The 20,006-nt window shown below is 39.6% G+C and overlaps 1 protein-coding gene across 5 annotated transcripts in view; it reads right to left on the bottom strand.

Annotated features, from left to right (window-relative positions):
- rragd (ras-related GTP binding D) overlaps nt 1–20,006 on the bottom strand; it is a 40,524-nt gene that overhangs the window by 7,495 nt on the left and 13,023 nt on the right. For 3 of the 5 annotated variants that reach the window (XM_051384090.1, XM_051384112.1, XM_051384121.1), the window contains one exon: nt 9,907–10,055. In XM_051384090.1, coding sequence (XP_051240050.1) covers nt 9,907–10,055 — 149 coding nt within the window. Of the gene's footprint in view, nt 1–8,550; nt 9,559–9,582; nt 9,813–9,906; nt 10,056–20,006 lie in introns of those variants that run through there. The other 2 variants (XM_051384101.1, XM_051384130.1) reach the window with 2 other exon arrangements.

The raw sequence follows: 20,006 nt of genomic DNA on the forward strand, positions 1-20,006 counted from the left end.
AAACAGGGAGAACCCTAACAAACCACAGAGATTCAGTTATAAGCTACAAAAGTACTGACAGCTGAACACTCGACTGTCTCTTGTACAGACATGAGTTGAGTCTCTGAACACACACATGATTTGAGGGGGGGTCCTCACGAGTCACCACAACTGGCTTGCAGGCGGGTCGGCCACGCTTTGGCCTTACTCTGGAGATGGTCCGTCTCTTGGTGTGTTTAAACAGGTAATGAAAATGGAAATCTGTGGTGTGGCCTAAAGTGTCAATGGACTGTAAAAATCTTACTTTTGCAATGAAAAGGTAAGAAATGTGTGCATTTGTGTGGCAGGAATTAGATTACTTTGGCCCATTTCCAACAATTTGGCTCTGGTTCTTAAACCGGTTCTGTTCAAGATTCTTGAAACCTTGGTGTTATCTAGTTTTGAGTGAAACTATAGTAACTGGATGCATCATCAATACAATGCACAATGACCTGCAGAATATGACACGCCTACTTTGGTTCCCAAGGAAAACCTGCTATTTTTTGGTTCCAGCTGGGAACCAATTTATTTTTGATCAAAATGTTTTGAACAGTTCAAATCTAGATGTGTGAACCAGAACAGAGTGGGTTCCCTGTTGGTGGAAGAGATCTATTTGAGAAAAAAAAAAAAAAGTTCAAGGCATAAACACTGTGTGACACAAACATTAAACCAAGATTGCAAGCGGCATACGGTGTGTGCCACCCTGACTGCAGACATTGCTCTCCTTAGATATGAGGCTCAGCACAGAACTGCCATTGTCAGTCACTGAGCATTACTATCTGCTCATTACCAAGCAACAGAAGGCAGACAAAGTCAGACTGTTCAACTACAGAGAAAACAGGGAGTAAAGCTAAACTGCATGTAGGAGCACAGGAACAGCTGCCACACAGACCAATCCATGTGTAAACACCTGCAGTGAATATGATGTAGGGACACATGGAGGACATATACACAGAAACAAATTTCTCCATCAGCATTTCAGGAGATGGAGATATTTAATAATTTTAAGGACTGTCATTGGCTGTTTGTATTATCATCATTTTGGAGCAATACAGCAGCATTCATGCATTATACACAGAGGGATTAAGATGCTTCAGATAATCTCGTTATACATTTAGATTTACATTTATTTGACTCATTCCCGGTAAACACTGCAGAAGTTTGAAATGATTGAAATGTTGCCTCTTGTTCACAGGCAACATTTCAAAAACTCAACTCATTTGGCTGAAATGAAAATCGCTTCTGTTTTTGAGAACCAATACGATATTACAAACCAGATTATCGCAATGTGATATTTTTTGATACTTTCTTACTTTGCATGATGCAAGAGGAACACACATTTAAGAGTGTGTTTGGATGCATTTCCCTAAGTATTAACTAGGGGGTGTAAAAGGGTCTGAGATTAACACCCACCAAGCCCCGAATGCGGGTAGATTTTCCGAGGTACATTTTCGAAGGCTATCGGCCACACTGGTGTGTGTGTACAGCTGTATACATTTTTGTGCGAGTACATTGCATACAAAGTCAATGCAAAGACGCAAACAGACATGAATTCCCGGCAGGCAGCGCAAATGACGAGAATGGCAAAATTGCAAATTCTGCATGTCCGCGCCATTCTTGACATTATTGTCATTCAAGTTGAACTTTGAGCAAAAAAATTTTGCCTATTTCTTTTCTTTTTGCAGTGTTGTATGCTGCCCGCCGACAGAAAACCACTTGAGCCCAGGGAGCTCTGCAAAGAGAGCCGGGGGCAGAGCCGGTGCTTCTGGAGGAATAAACACCGTAGTCACACTGGATTCCGCTCTGATCTGGAGAAGTTTACTGGCAAGAGGAGAGCTCAGAGTTTATTTTTAAACTTTGGGGATTAAAAAGTGGATTTTTCTTCACTCTCTCTTCTTAACCTGTCTGCTGCGAACCCCCCCATCTATGATATGATACTGCTTCTTCAGGGCCTTATCCTGCATTCCGGCTCCTCTCTCTGCATGTTGAAGTGAGCAACATACTGAACCACAAACTGCCCCTGATACTGCAATTGGTGTTTAAATGTGTGTTTCTGATGAGCAGTTGACACTTGCATGACAACAGTGTATGAATGTGTGTGGATAGGGGTCTGTGGCATTTAGTGTACAGCGCTTTGAGTGGTTGAAAGACTAGAAAGATGCTATATAAGGACAGCCCATTTACCATTACTTCATATTTATATGGAGCCCGGACAGAAGAGGATATTGCACAGAGAAATGCAGAGTACCTGGTAAGAGCTATGTGTCTATCGGGTTTACTTTAGTATAAACTAAGTTAGCATAGCCCCGATTGATCCGATCATGTTCATAAAACAAGCATTTGGAAAGTTGCCTGTCGTCTTGTGCACAGACCCACAAAGAATGAACTCAGACATTTTACTACTCACCATCATGATGTAGTTATTCCAACACTTGTTTGATCAACTTATTGACATTAAATCACAGCGAAATCTGTTTATTTTAGGCTCATACCACCATTGTAAACCAGATTAAAGGGCGACTATAAACACACCATTAGAGGTCCATTCCTTTTTTGTGTTATTTGTTCAGGTTAAGCGGCCACAAAAGCTGCCCACTCAATTCAATACAATGTTTATAGAATGTTCTCTATAGACTTCAGAATGAATACAAGCTTTTCTCATATTATTAATTACTTTATCTTACATTTTAAATATAATACTTCAAGAAAGTTCCTCAGGTCTCTTATGACTGCAGGTAAGCAGACACCTTCAGAGAGAACAGGAGGAATATTCTGGACTGTACAGGATGGTTCTTGTCATGCTGAACATCCCATTATCTAAAGCAATACGCAGAACTCAGAAAAGGCTAGTTTTTTAGTTCACCAGCTGCAGCTGCTGCTTTCCTGTATGCTGTTATCCCCTGGCACAAGTTCAATACAACCACCTTTTTCACATTACTCATGGGCAAACAACCAGAATTAAAGTTGGTATTGATTTTGTTTGCAATCTATTTCCATGCATTTTATTGTGAGCACTTGATAATTAGGTATTAAATTGCCTTTTTATAATATTCTGTCTGCTCTATCAGCATGATACACTGCACCTTGATCCAGTTTGGTTTTCATTTTGTTTCCAATTTTTCTACATTTATCTCAAAATTTCGTCCGTTGATGCGGTTGGTTACTTGCTAGTGGAAATTAGATTTTTTTTAAAACTACCTTACAGGTTTTTTCAGAAAATATAATGGTTCTTTTGAAGAAATGAGCAGGTGAGCTATTAATTAATATAAAGTAAATGTTCAGGTTTTCAGATGTTAATATAAGCACTATAAATAAATAAAAAACACTTAGCTGCTAGCAAAGAACATTTTTACCAAGCTGTCTCTTTGGAGCATCTTGTATTTTTTTAAGAACTTTGACAAACACGAACGACCTGATTCACTTAATGTAAGATATTGTTCTTTTCTGTTGCCAAGGACACATGGTTACAATACACTTAGAGAAGCAAAGAGTACTGAGAGAACAAGCTGTGGTGGGTTGTGTCTAGATATTCCTGTTTAAGTAAAAGTCAGTACAAAGGACATGGCACAGATCTGTGCTGCAGCAAACTGCTCTGCCTCCTTTATCAGTACACAAACTGGCATTGTTGGCCATTCAATAGCAGAGGTCACCCACTGTGATTGTAGTGTCCGTGAAAAAGCTGTTCAAGAAGAAGCCTCTTTTCTTTGCCCTGATTCTGAGGCACTGCTGTTGATGCTTTACATATGTGGTACACTGAATATCCAAGTTTGGACAGTTATTCATGAATAAGAAAAGGTCACAAATAGTCTTTATAATTGATGTTCATCTCCATCACTGATGTGTGGAATCCAACTGCTGCTGTCACTGCTTCACACTTCATAACCACTTCTGATTGCACACTGTATGTATGGGTGTATACATGGATATTTATCCATTACACCAACAATGTCACGTGCTTATGTCTGTGGGATATTAGCGTGGTGCTGCTAACTATAACACTTTATGGTCAGGAAATATGTCAGATAGTTGGCTGTATATCCTGTGTCTGTTAAAGTAATGGCTTTTTGTCATTCAGACATGGAAAAAATGATAATGCTCACAAAACTTGGTAGGACTATGTGTTGGCAAGAATCTGGCAATACAATACGTATCATGATATAGTATATTGCAGTATATTCTGATATACTGCAGGCCAAGCAATATATTGCAATTTCATTTTTTATTAATCAAATTTTAAGAATGAATGTCATAGTATAAAGAACATACCACCATATGCATACAATCTGAGTTAAAAAAGATACGTTTTTTATGCAACAGAACAGCGGGATCTGCATTTGTATTAAAAAACCCTCATTTGTATTTTTGATTCAAACTATGCTCTTTCTGTCTGGATTTCACTGACTTTACATGGATGGATGGATTCATTTGAAAGGGTTGAGGGAGGTGACAACAGCCAGTACTACTTCCTGCCCCTGCCTTACAGGGTACCTATTGACAATTATTCTGACAGTGTAACCCCCAGTCACATCAGCTGTTCTGACATCAAGTGGGCCGTGGTCAGTTTTTGTCCCCACACAGTTGGTGCTGGCTTTGTGGCCCACTGGTGGGCCAGCCCATCTGGCATTTGGTAGAATGACCAGATTGCCAGTCTGAGCCTGCACACGTAAACAGATGAACCCTAAATCTGTGCTGCACTTTCACTGTAGAGAAACACTGAAACGATAGAAAAGCACACCAGCCTAAAGGCTGGTCCACATACGACGCATCTGCAGCATGTGTGCGTGGCAGAATGTCTTGTTTTTTTTAGAGCAGCCACACACAAAATTATACCAGAAACATATACTCCTTTATGTCACAGACATGGAAACAATATAAAGCTCTCTGGTGTTTCTGTGCACCGACTCCATTCATAAGGCTTTTACTGTATGGTATTTATTAAAGGCAGACTCAGTACAGAAAGATAGGGAGCAGAAACGCTCTCTGCGTGGTCAATAGTCAACCGATAAGGGATTTTCACTGGTCGATACCAATATTTAGAGAGCAGGGCCGATATACAATGCAGATATCAAAACATAAGAGCCATGTCTAATTCTATTCTGTTTTACGGGGAATTCAGGTTTACAACAGGATGTATGAGAGTTATAGTACAGGGCTCAAAAGCTAACTTTTTCACCACCTTCCCAAAACTCACAAAGGGGAGCGCTAACATCGTTCCACAGCAGCCACACTGATGAGGCTGCCTGCGGATGGATCGACCATGTGAGCACAGATATTGGCCAATGCTGATTATGTCAAAATGCCAGATAATCAGCGCGATTAATCAGTCAACCGATTAGTGATCACCGCAGGCATGCAAGCTGCATGGGCGTGAAAAAATAAATTGACAGTGCCCCCTAAACTCAGCCCGAGTCACATTTTACAGATATGTATGAAAACTGGTATGCACATTTATCATGACCAGCAAACAAAAAAGACTTTGGGATCAATATCACAATCCCAACAGGAAATTGATCATTTTTAATTTTATGGTAATTTTTGCAGATTTGGCAATGGATCTGACTGACTTGGTCAGTACAATGTAAAGATCATCATTATTAAAAGTTCTGCGATTTGTGACTGTGACGTTGAGTTTCAACATATTGGGCTCTATCGTGCACTCAGCGCAATTGGAATTTTCCCTCCACGGGCGCACGTCCTTAAATTAGGGAATGAACTTGCGCTCCAGGGGGCGGTTCAGTGAAAAGAGGAGGAGTGTTCCGGCGTAAACGTTCCCTGGTGCTATTTTGCTGTTTCAGAAAACAATTCCGCCACCGACCAGGAAAAAACAAGTCTAAAGTCAGTGGCGCTTATTCAGATGCTATTTTAAGGGCGCAGACTTGAGGGGATGCGCCTGAGAGGCAGCAGCAACATCACCACCCGGTCAAGACGGGCATTAATACTTTGCCGTATCCCGGACAGCTCCTGCTCCAGCATGTCAAACCCGGTTTGCTGCAGGAACGGGTGGTCCTCCGGCGTGTAGTGGGTCTGGATCCTCTGCACCTTGGTGTTTGCGCTGCTCCATCCTCAGCTGGCCCTCATGCACTGCATGGCCCGTGCGCACTGCTCCCGAGGCCAGGGTCTTCTTCCTGCGAAGCTGCGTTACATTGTTTGGATTTATTGTATGGCTGTGTTACATTTATTTCATGTCAATAATGTCACTTCTTGGTCTTTTACGGCCCTGACGAGAACGTCGGTCTCCTCGGCTGTGAACCGCTCCTGGCGTGCGCCTGGCCAATCTGCTGTTATAATAGCAATCTGCCATGGAACAAGCGCGCCTGCTTTTAAAGGGAAAGGGAAAGAGTTTGTTTTTTGCCCCCCCTTTTTAAATTTGGGAATGTGGGGTTTATCCAAAGAAGATGACTTGCGTTTTCTGATTGGTTTATGGCAAGATAGGGCCCATTGCTTAAAAGTTGTTAATTCAGTGTACTTTGTCCAATCACCACCAAACCTCACATTTGACTAATGTAGCTCCTTCAGACCAAACCCAATCCTAATACCCACAAAAAAAAGAAGAAAGATTTTAGATTTGCCTCCGTGTCATCATAAACCCTTATCTCCCCGCTTTTTTGGCATCTATGGGATTCTACTTTTTTAGATATAACGAGCAAATGGAGCCTTCAGCCATGGTGACAGGGTCAGAATTTTGGAATGACTGGAAAGATGTGGGCTCCCCCTTGTCCCCTTGTTCAAAATAAATCATGGGGACTGTATGCTGGAGAGATTTTTCAAGTTTTTACCACCAGCATTGTTTTTGTTTCCGTATGGGAGGATTCTGCATTATCAGTTATCTATGACAATGACGGAACAAAGAGGCGGATAAAATGGCGACTGTGTGCAAGCACTCTTAGTGGTAATTCCGATATGATGTACCGTTTGCGTCGACCCCAGTGTGTCTGCTGACATCGTGAGGAGGACAGAGTCTGGTAGGAAAGAGCAACTCCTTCTCCCTGCAGCATTTCCTCTCCATGCACATTTAGACAGGGCAAAATCCAGAACTAAAGCATTGGTAGGGGGTTTACGTTGAAAGATATGCAGTCATGGAGGATGCGTGATTTCATGTGGCAATATTTTATTAAAATAACAAAGCTAAACTAAATGATGCAGTATGGCAGTTTTGGTACTGGTGCTGGCTCATAACTTACTTAGAAGTATAAACAAGTTTTCTAAAGAAAACCTTTTTCTTTGATTTAGTAAGAAACTAAGTAGAAAAGAGTACAAATCTGAGCAAGCATAATGTGCGGGGCTACTGACACTTCAGTTGGTAACAAAATAGTATTGTGGTTTCATATCCAGCCATACTCCTATATCCATATCCACCGTCAACAAAGAGAATTAATGTTGTAATCTTATTGTTTGGTTGAACGGAAATTCATTTCCAACCCATAACAGATTGTGTTTGTTTCAAGAATCTGGAAACATAATATAAAGGCAGTCAGCTAAATGAAGAGCTCCAGGTGAAAATACATCATACATTCTGCTCTAAGACGTGGGCCGTTCCAGGCATCTTAATATGATCTGAGAGAAATGTATCAGACTTCAAAGTGGCTCTTCAACCAGACTGCTGAACTAAACATGGAATCAGTGAAAAAAATAATCACCACAGCAATGAGAGTAAAGCAGACACATCGAAGTACACTACGTCAATCAGTACATCAAAAAAGATCTACCCTTACGCCTGCTGAGCAGCTCTGAATAAATGTGGCTGACAGCCACTGAGTAACGTAAGTAAGACCACAGACATGTTTTCTCTCTATCAGCATGTTATCTTTGCACCATATGTACTGTGGTTATTGTGGGTTTGAATCAGATTTAGCGGCTACTGTCCACTGACTCTGATCTTGTGTTCTAAAAGAAAGCTCAATGCAGATAATTGCAGTGGCTGTATGTGAACTGCTGCTGTGGAGGTTGGAGATGTCAACCTGGGACCAAAGAACTGCAGACTTAAATCCCCCAAGCCTGTATAAAGATGTGGGAGGATGAACAAGCAATGCCCTTCACTCCATCAACAAGCAGTGGATAAGTACCCTTCAGTGAGGCGGTGAACCCCCTGCTGCTCCAGGGCAGCTCCCAACAGCTGACCTGCCTGCTCAATCATTATAAAGCACTCTGTGTAACTGCAGCAGAAAATACACATAAACCCACTGAGTTGTGCTTCATCTGTTTTTTTTTATAGTACAAAATAATCTATATTGATGTGATTTAGGTAATTTAGGTTGTCTGTCTACTTTGGTGAGTTGAGACAAGGTTTATTTGTAGAGAATCTTTGAACCACAGAGCACCAGCAATCTACAGTGCCTCTGTGAGGAAAAGGGAACATTAAAGCAATAAAATAAAATAAAATAAAATAAAATAAAATAAAATAAAATAAAATAAAATAAAATAGACTACAAATAAACAACAAATAAATAAATAATAATAAAGTTTCAGTTTAATTACAGTGCATTGATACGTTCCACTTAGGCTATCAAGCACTTTGGAAAATAGACAGCAGGTGAACCGTGAGTGGAAGAGTGCTCTGTGGTTTCAGAACATCTACCAGAAAAAGTCTCTCTCTTTTAACACTAAAAGGAGTCATTGAGCGTTAATATACTTGCGGCCCTCTAGAATACATCTATGTGTATCAAAGACTGACTGTAACTTTGCTGTGGAATAAAATAAATGCGTCAGATCACAGATTAAACTAATTAGAGCAGATATCAGCTGATTACAATTGGTGACCGATCAGTAGGAGCACCCTTACAGAGAATTGGTAGTTGATGTATGGTGTTGCTCATAGGCTGAAGAGGTAGCAATATGATTATCACTGTCCTTAGTCAAATCCAAGCTTTAGACATCTCATAACAGCTTTGTAGTTACAGCAGAAAATAAAACAGGCCATAGCTGCTGAATTTACTCACAACTAGGACTGTCACTGTATAAGACATTTAGTAGTCGATATCAATACCAGTGAAACTCAATTCACGATTCTTGATACCATTTTATTCAATACCACAGTTAAAAACAAAACAATAAATCCCTTGTACTTCAACATACACTCCTTCTATTAAAACCTTTAAGAAAATAACCACAGTGTGTAGCTCTTCAGTAAGAAATAACAGAAACGATTAGTCAACGTAGCCTTTCCTACTGCCTGTTCATCATCTGTGATGGAAAAACATCAGATTTCCACAAAGTCTGCTCATAGTTCAGTTATAAAATCCCAGGGGCAGACAGACTGGAGTCACACTGTCCTCCGTTTCTATCACAATTATAATTTTGTGGCTTGTGGTTTGTGGTAATTTTGTATTGATATCAAAAACACTCATCATTACGGAAGAGTCACCCGCCTCCTACATGCTTTATTATGGTGCAACCCCTCGAATAAACCAAACGGAGTGTTTCCAACATGTGATGATGTATCTGACAAGTTGTTAGGAGTTCATATGTGAAACGCTGCAGCTGTACTTGTTGCAATCTTCAACGTGTGTTGTTCTTCCGTGCTGGTCGGTGTTCTTCTTCTTCCTATGGCATTAATGGCAGACGAGAATATCTGTTGGCATGTATACTGCCCTCGTCGGGTTGGAATCGAATGTTTCTTGCCGAAATGCATCATGGGAGTCATAGTTAACCTCAACGTTTTGAACTTTGAATGGAACTCCTAATCATTTGGACTGATGATTGAATCTGGAGAAGTGTTCCAACCGTGAGTCATGTAACATTGTCTGGAACCTTTACTTCTGGAACCAGGGATCCCACTTTGCAACTCTACACAAGTGCTGAGCTCAAGTAATGGAGGACATGGTGAATGGCTGTTAGTTACATGCTATTAGTTTCAAATGTGCAAGATGTACTGACTGTAAACTGACTAACCTTTCCTCTCAAAGCTTTCCTTGCGGAGGAAGCAGACCACAGCAAGGAACTTGGTGACCTCCTTCAGGTACATGACTGTAGTGTTGTTCAAGTGGATGATGGCCATAGATTCCTTGTCATAGGGTAAACCACCTTCACTGTCTGTCAGACTGAAGGAGAGGAGGCAGAAAAACACACACTAAGCTTAACTCCATCGTCTTACACACAATACTACACAGGGAGGACTTCTATTGAGGCAGCAGTTTGAGTTGTTGCAAGAAACAATATCACAGCGTCTTGTCTTGAACAATTTCAAAGGAAGCACACAGTGGTTGGTGTTCCGAAAAACAACAGACCTCTGATTTTAGTATTCAACCACAGGCAGTCCAAGATGTAGAGAGCAAAGTGGAAAGGGGAGAGACACAGAGAGGAGTGGAAGCAGTGATGGGAACAGGTTAAAGGCAGGGAGTCTGACAATTTAAACAAAAAGTAGAGCAGGACACAGAGAGAAACAGCACTGGGGCGAAAGGACATTCTGTTCTTTCTTGGTTTTCACACTTAATTTATTCTGTTTTCACACAGAAAGAGAACAAACAAGAGACAGAAACATTGTTTAGTCTTTTTTAGTCCATCTGATGAATTTTGTCTTTGTGGTTTATATATTTGGGCTTCCTTCGCTTATTGAACAACATGGGACTTTTCATATTACTGTATACATACAGGTCCACTGCAGACTCGTTTCCTCAGAATCCCTTGGTATTTCCTCTAATGCAACTTACAATGAGTGCATTCAAAGGCCACACGAATAACAGATATTACCAAAAACTATAAACACCTCCCTCTCAAACAAACACCAAATAGCGTTTTCGTTTTGTGTAAAACAAAACAAAAAGTCAGCCACTGTAATCCTTACTGAAGAAACAGACTGCTGGAAGACATTCACTTCTGAAACACTTCAGTGGACATTGCAAGCATGGCAGAGTTGTAGAGCAACCACAGCCACAAGCTAAAGAGCAGCATGGATGCATGTTAGACGAACAACCAAAAAAACGTAGAAACACATAATGTACGGCGGGTGAAACAGGGACATTGTTTTGGGAAATGGAGGCTTTGAGTCCCTTTAGCTTCAATGTACTGATGTAGAGACACAAAGATAAGGTAACAATAGGTAAGACGATGTGTTTTTTTTTGTAATATGGCCGAACCAAACTCTTACATATGCCTCATGCCTAAGGACAGGTTCCACTGTCATAATGTACTTCCTAAGAGATGATGTGTACTTTCAATAAGAGAGTTTTTCCCCTTCGCATTGTCAAAAATGATTCAAGGAACATTCAGGTGAAAGGACATTAATGTTCTCATCACCACGACAATCTGCTGCCAGCAGACCCGTCAGAAAACTGAATGAACTTGAATGCAGCATCAGTAGAAAGGATTATCAACCCATAAATGTAGTTTAAGCCCTAACAGTGCATTCACATATAATAGTACATGATCATAATGGAAGTGTGTGTGTGTGTGTGTGTGTGTGTGTGTGTGTGTGTGTGTGTGTGTGTGTGTGTGTGTGTGTGTGTGTGTGTGTGTGTGTGTGTGTGTGTTTAGACAGCAGAGGTCAGACTCAGAGAAGAAAAATGATAGCAAATGAACAATGTAACCGGTAATAGTTCCCTCAAAATTATCTTTATTATGCTACAGCCACATACACAGCCCCATACCAACAACCTGTGATGCACTATGTGTTGTGACACCTTTCTATCACCTTTTTCCCATCTGACGACTGGGTCAGAGCATTTCCAAACCTGCAGCTCTTGTGAGGTGTTCCCGGTCTGCAGAGGTCAGTACCTATCAAAAGTGCTCCAAGGAAGGAAAAGAACCAGAGACAGGGTCATGGGCAGTCAAGGCTCATTGATGCACGTGGGGAGTGAAGGCTGGCCAATGTAGAACGGTGTCAGAACACAGCATCACAGTTTGTTGTTATGGGGCTGCAGAACATTCTGACCACCAGGGTGCCCAGGTGCCCAGAATGTTATGGCTGATCAGTGTATGGGACTAAGAATAGTTACAGTGCTCCACAGACTGGAGACAGCCAAAGAAGGCAAACATGCTCAGCTAATTTGAGTCGTGAATTCATCATTGTTGTCAAAGAGAAAAAAGAAATAATTGCATTTCACTGACAAAAGGCCTGGCTCAGTTTGTTGGCCAAGGAATATTTTAGTCACATTTGAGCTTTCCAAGAGCGTAGCATGCCAGGTTTCTCACAAGAGAGGAGTTCATTAATTAAATGAGGTGAAAAAAAAGGACTCCCTTTACTAAAGCCTCTAATTAAGGATAATATCCCAGCTGTTTTGTGATGATAATGATGGCAGCCTTCTGTACAACAATCTGCTGATTTATGTGAGCCGGTCCAACTGGTACCTACATGGCTTCCACACAGGTGAGCACACATATTATTGCGAGCTACTTAAGCGGACAGTTACGGTTGTGCTCACGAAGAGAGCGTAATCCGCAGATATCTGGCATCGACCTCTATTCATGGTCAAAATGTGAAATTAGCGAATCCTATTGGTGCCCTCTGCCACACATTCCCCAACACAGCTGTGATGGGTTAAATATTCACTCACTTCAGGCCAAATGTGGCCTAGTTTAGTTAAAACCCCCAGCTGTGATGCCTAAGGTAAATTACACAAACACACACACTCACACTCTCACTAAAACACACACACATCCTCCCCTCTATTATCCTGACAACAGACATGGGTCAAACAAGCATCACCTGGCCCAGGGGAGGCATCGTGACCATACGGTGTTCGAGAGTTCAGTTTGGGTGGTTCTATTACATTTGCCCGTGTGTTAAACACGTTATCAAAACATTGTTGATTTTGAGCCCTGTCCAATTTAGACTTGTTTCTTAGATTCTACATCTGTCTAGGCCTAGAGTAGGGCTGAACAATATGGTAAAAACATCATAATCATAAACATAAACATTGCAAAATGATTCTCGATTAGTGTGGGAATGAGTTTTACATCACAATTTTAATTTTCACTGACAAATACATTTAGAATGATAATGATGTAACATTTTTGGGGGTCTGTACCAAACAAATATGTTCTCTCAAATGAGGAGAACAAGATTTGTAGACCAGGGCATCTCTTCAGAACTACTATAATGCTAATTTATCACAAACTTCTGTGATTTGGATATTGCACTTGGCCACACTGCAGTTTCGATTAACTGTGCACCCCTAGCCTAGACAGTGTTTTCTACGGTGGCTGAGAAGCTCAAGGCACTAAAATGCAAGCAAAGCGACAAAACAGAAGCAACAGAAGGACACATTTCAACAACAAATTAGAATGAAAAAAAATGCTGCAAATAAAAAGAACACAAGCAAGAATGATCCCCTACGGGAGTTGCCATAATCACTATTTTCCAACTTGTATTCACTTTGACAAACAGGTCCATATTATGACTGGGAAGTCTCTATATAATAAAGTAATACAAATTAAGGAAGTGTAGGATTTATCTCATCTACCGGTGAGATTGAAACTGCTCACCTCAAGAAAGCACATAGGAGAAACTACGGTGGCCGTGAAACTACAAAACAGGCAAGTTCAGTATTAAAGGTTCAGCGTGTAGGATTTAGTTCCATCAGGCTGTGTAGTTGCAGATTGCAGAACGCCCTTGCCGGCCCCTCCCATTCCAAGTGTGTAGGAGAAACTACGGTAGCTGCAAAACCCACTAAAAAGTTCCTATCTAGATTCAGTGTTTGGTTTGTCCATTCCGGGATACTGTAGAAACAGAACAAAGAAACAATTAAAGGCAAACTCAATGTAGAATGATAGGGCCGGCAGCAGCAGCGCTCTCTGTGTGGACACAGAGCTGCAGCAGTTTAGCGAGGCAGCAGTCACACACTGCTCATGTGGGCAGTGTGTCCACGCCGTAAGAGTAGGAGGAGTGTACACTATTATAGATCACCCACACTTACGTACAGGCTAAGTGACACAGCACTGACAAGTGTAGGCGTAGTTCCTGCAGGAGCCACCGGTGGAAAATGTCTTTCAGTGCTCAAGGAATATAACATTTGGCGCCACTATCAGACTCATTATGGTGAAAGGACTTGCACAGACAGAACAGAGAAGATAAATGAACTGTTGTCCGGTTTGAGGAACAGCAGTCTATCACAGCTTTTCCACATTCATTAAAAACATTTTGTTGAAATTTTTCTTATGACATCTCAAGCTATTCATCATCAACTTTGTAAATGGACTGTTCATCAATTGTGAACATTTTCTAAATGTACTTGTACTTCATTACACTAAAAGAAATGGAAAATTGTGGGGGTGCTGTCATTTGTAGGTTATTATGTAGTGGTTTTACTGGTCCGGGCCCACTTGAGATCAAATTGGGCTGTATGTGTTCCATGAACTAAATTGGGCTTGACACCCCTGGTTTATATTAAGAAAAACCCTTTCTATACACATCACCCTTGACTGAGTCACAAACAAATACTGGAAAAGGCACCCACCACCCAGGTTTAATTGCAGATGCTACCAGCTTGGCCAGGTGCTTCGTCAAACACAAGTGACATTGTGACACAAATCACACAAAATCATATTTTTAAAATCATATTGTGTAGCATGTACAGTATGAATGATTTGTTGTAAAATATTTAGATGTGTTCATATACAAGAGCCATATGACATCTGTCATAACAGTTGGCCCAATTATTTTCTATGTAAACCCACTATTCCATTTTCCAAAGTCATCGGTCCAAGCATATTTGTCAGAATCCAACAACCTGAACATCCCCCTGCTGCGCCTTGGCTTTCTTTCTTGTCTCATTTTCTTTTGTGGTCTGTCACAGTGGACAAAGAGAATCTTATTACTGAGGCATAAAAATACCTGGACTTCTGTGACCCACAGCCTCAGCTTTATAGGAATATATTAATAAGACTTTTCCTGGTTAGCTACAGAGATCACCTTTTCAGGTAAGGAACATGTAAAGATAAGATAAGATAAGATAAGATATTCCTTCATTGATCCCCCTTAGGAGAAATTCAGAGTAACACAGAAGACTCCAGGGTACCAAGGCAAACATCCAAGCTCATTATTTGCTTCATATTATACCTCATATGCTGTATGGTAAATGTTTTTGTGTTGCACCATGGCACGTCTGATGAGCAACTTGAATAAATGGAATGAAGGTTTATATATATGGAATAAAAGTTTGAATAATTGCAAATGGGGGCCAGAATAATACTGGTTTAGGCTCTATATACTGTAAGTGCAATCCATTTACAACTGACCATTTTTCCAAAGTTCAGTCTCTGCTATCTTTTTCCTTTTTATCCTTTTGTTTTGCTGTTTATATCGCCATTCTTTTTCGTAGTTAGCAACTTTATCCATGATCAAACTCGTACCCATCAAGTCAGGCTGGGGCTGCAGTTGATTTCTGATATGAATATATTCATTAACAGCACATGAAATAGCTAAATATTGTGTGACCTATATGATAGGCTTTGTTTCCACTGTCATTGAGAGATTCACTAAGTGCTCTCTGTCTGTATGTGTTCTTTGCTTTTCTTGACAACCGTTCGTCAGATTGACTTCACTTGTGGTGGTGTGTTTCTGGGGATCCAAGTAAGTACAGTGTCAAATTTGGTGCAATTTTGATACACAAAATGTTAAGTATTAATAAACCTTGAATAAAAAAGCAAACAACGTGCTGGAGAGCAGAGGAGAGGGGGTTTCAGTGCAGCACGGAGTGTCTCTCCTGCCGTTGTCAGCTGAATCGATCACACAGCATGGTAGATGTAGACACCTAGTCTGTTTCAAACAGTAGTTCACCCGACCCCACTGCATTTACTGTAAAGCACCAGAGCTGAGAGCCCCAGAGTCAGAAACCATCTGTGTCGTGCTGTCCTCAGTTTTTATCACAATCATTCCCTTTTTCTTCCCTCTCCGTTTCATCCCTCTCTGTTTAACACAGTTATGTGTTTAGGCCACAGCGTTTCTGTTTTATGGCTGTTTAAATTTAGGCTATTATATGGCTATTTAAAACACATGTCCAGTAGTTGTTCTTAATGGCTGGAACCCTGAATTATTAACAAGCTGCCCCTGATTCCTCCATGATAAAGGAGATATATGATGCGCTACAGCACAGTGATTCCCTTTTCAGGTTCTAATTGAACTGTGCCCTACAGAATTACACAGGCCTAGATTAGGACCTAATAATACTCCCAGCTGGAGTGATAATTGAAGTGAGAATATGAAGCCGATCGGAGAGAGGATCTGCTGGGGGATCAGGGGTGCAGAGAGTGTGCTTTGGGCTTTACATCGCATTCAGCTCTGTACTACTATTATATTCAGTATGCCACAGAACGCAGCATACTTCACCTTGACAAGGACAGTGACTTCAGCCACTCCAACATACTGCCACATCGCAAGGCTCTGAGGCTTTGTTAAGATCTGAATCAATTCTACACTCATGACCACTCAAAGTACAACAATACAGACATCAACGCACATGCATCTGTGCAAGCTGTAACATACATTTCATATAAAGTTATGTAGATATCCAAATGTAAGCAGATCTCCTCATATCCTGTATAAGTACAAGTTGCCAGATTTTCTTCATTTTCAATTTCTTTATACATTACAGCAGCGGGCTGCAACCTGGAGGTCAGCAAAGCTTCATGGGAGGTCGTATGGGAGGTTGATTTTAAGGCATACTAGAAAACTCAACATTTCATTAATTTCTGTGAAGAAAACTAAATTAAACTGTTATTTTTAATGTTTAGATTACATTGTCAAACTACATAACAACAAAAAATTGTTAAAACTGATTACATCCAATTTTAAATAAAAAAAACATTCTTGATCAAGTAGCTTTAATAATTTTAAGTGACACTGACTTAATTTTGAAGTTTTTATTTGTGTTGTAAAAAAAAGAAACTAGGAAAAGGTACTTATTCAAGAAGGTTTTTAAACTTACAAAATTTAAAGTTAAAATTTTAAAAGTAAACCATTTAATCATCGCATTACAGTGAATTATTTATTATATATTATTTATGACCTGAACACAAGCTGTATTAGAACAATGTATGGCCAAGTATCAGGTTGAAGAAAACACTGAATTAGTCAAAAAAGCAGCCTATTAAGTATTTATGATTATTTAAAAAAAACTAATATAATACAGACAGAGGATTGTATAAAAAGTGTATTCACAGGAAATAATAAAAAAAAATGCTAAAATTCATCCAAACCAAGTTATTGTGTTCACTGTTTGGGTTCAATGTTCAGTTTATCAGTTGTTCTGTATTTACTAAATATAGTCAGGGCTGCCTGACATGTTGGCCGTTTGAAAATACATTCTATCAAATCACTGGTTTTCTATGTTTACATGTTTTTTTCTGTTCTTTTTTATTTGTCCATTTATTTTGCTGCTGAAGTTTTGCTGTAGAGATCAGGGCCTCAGAATTGTGTCTGTAGCTTAAGGGATAAATGACACTCTAAAGTTGTTACGGTACATCTGTGCCAAGGCTTGAAGCCAATCATACTTGGCTTCTATGGAAGATAATGGCTGGTAACAGAAAGGAGGAAACGTATACCAGACAGATGTCAAGGTTTATCAAGCTGAAAAACTTTCAGTGTTCAACGGTTCACATCCATTATTCCAGAATTAAGAGTTGAGTTGAAGCATTTCTCTCTAAAGCCTCTCTCACACGCACTTGATGGTGTTGTTACACTGGCAATGAATGATGGGTCTATTTTCCAGCTTAACACAGGTCAATTTAACAGGTAATACTGACAGGTCCTATTTTCTGACTGACAACTGAGAACTTGAAACATCAAATAGTTACCTACAGGAGAATGCAAACAGTTCCAAATAAAGTGGTTTATTAGCACAGGACCTGGAACCTGACAGCGTGTAGTAGACATGCAGTCTTATGGAGAAATTAGCTGACTTCTCTCTTCATTTATGAGCTCAGTAAACAGTTTCCTAGTGAGTGTATGGTCTCAATCTCTAGTTTCAGTCTTCTTCCATTAAGCATGATGTTCATTTAGTAAATGATGGCCCCATTTAGAGTAAAATAGACCATAAAGCAGGGTATGCTGTAGAGGGGGCTACCTTGTGATTGACAGCTCATTCTCAGTGAGTGGATTATTAGTCTTACTTTGGTTCATATGGTCCAGCTCAACGCACCAAACTCAGATCAAACTGTCAAATTAGGCAGTGCTGATCCTGGCAAGATGGATTCTCGAGAGATATTGTTACAGATAGGTTACAGAACCTGATCCCAGAGAGTAATTATTAATGCATGCAACAGTGCTTTTTTCCTGCAAATGGCCTATGGTGTATGTGCTCAAGTGATCTCAAGGTGTAGCTGTCTTATTATGTCTTTGGTTTAACAGAACACATTAGCAGTGTGCGTTTCTGCTGCTGCGCTGCTGCTGACAGCCTGATCTTTCTATGTTGAGTTTGCTTTTGATAAATACAATACAATAAAAGCCTTCTAAAAGATGAATAGATTCTATATATATATATATATATATATATATATATATATATATATAGAAATAAATGAAGGCAATAGGCCTACTGTTTTCTTACATTCCTTAAAATCAAGAAGACCTTGTGCTGAAGTAGCTTCAGAGTGAAATGGAATTTCAACTGCATCTAACAGTTCAGTTTTCTGTAAAAGCAGGCCTGCAAACTCCAGTGGGGTGAAAAAGGTGACAGTTCTGATTATGTGGATCCATCAAATTTGTTTATTAAAGAAATCTGACAAGGGTATGTACTGCATTACAGTCAGTCAGCTGTTTTATCTTTAAAACGTTTCTCCTTTAATTGTCCAAACATACCATTTTATGATATGCATTTTAATAGTGCTATGAAATGACACACTGCATAATAGAGAGTTGTATCCCTATTGCTGACTACTACTGAGCAGGACCTTTTACCATGTCTTTGAACTCCATTCTTTTGACATTTAGGAAGTGAACACTATACCAGACCTGGTATACTCAATATCGTGAGTACCACAATAGTGTAACACTTATATGGAGTTAGAATCATGCCAAAACTTCACACACACACAAAACGCGTTTGACTCACGCCCAACGATTCACAAACAAACTCATTGTGGTTTGCAAATACAAAACATCATTCACAAACTAATGCATTTTGTTTTGTAAATAAGAAACGTACATATCAAACAAATACATCATGCTACAGAAACAAATAGTATGTTTTACACATACAAAGAAACATATTTCTTCAATTACAAAAAAATATCCTCCAAGTACAAACTACAATCTTTCAAGTACAAACTAAAATCTTTCAAGTACAAAAAAAAATCCTTTAAGTACAAAAAACAATTCTACAAGTACGAAAAACTGTCACGTGACTTTTAGCAGTAATTTTCCGCCTTGCTGATCCACACACAAATGCCTTCAGATCCACACACAAATAAACGTAAACTTTCTAACAAATGTCCTGCAATTCACACTCCACAACAGCAGGTGGCGCTGTTGAGTCAATTTAAGGCCACCAATTTTTGTAATTGAAGAAATATGTTTCTTTGTATGTGTAAAACATACTATTTGTTTCTGAAGCATGATGTATTTGTTTGATAGGTACGTTTCTTATTTGCAAAACAAAATGCATTAGTTTGTGAATGATGTTTTGTATTTGCAAACCACAATAAGTTTGTAAAGTAAAACGCGTTTTGTGTGTGTAAGGTTTTGGCATGATTCTAAATCCATACACTTAGTTCGCCATATCATCTTCTTGTTCAACATTTAAAACAACTAAGGAGAAAACTATTATTTTCATTACATTACATTTATTTCATAGCTATAGTTAATCAATATCTTGTATTTAACACATTTGATCATCTTCATAAAATAAAACTATAAAATATTATTGTTGCCGCCCAAAAGTAGAGCTAAACTGTTATCTTTATGTTGACAACTTTAAACTTCGACTTACATTATTGACATGTCAATTGGTATACATGAGTTTATGAAAAATATAACACTCTAAATAGGGACATTTTGCATAATGAGTATATTTATTTTGACACTTTTAAGAATATTTTGCGAGCAATACTTGCGTAAT

Source organism: Dicentrarchus labrax, unplaced genomic scaffold (assembly GCF_905237075.1).
Source record: "Dicentrarchus labrax unplaced genomic scaffold, dlabrax2021, whole genome shotgun sequence".
In the NCBI taxonomy this organism is placed as follows: domain Eukaryota; kingdom Metazoa; phylum Chordata; class Actinopteri; family Moronidae; genus Dicentrarchus; species Dicentrarchus labrax.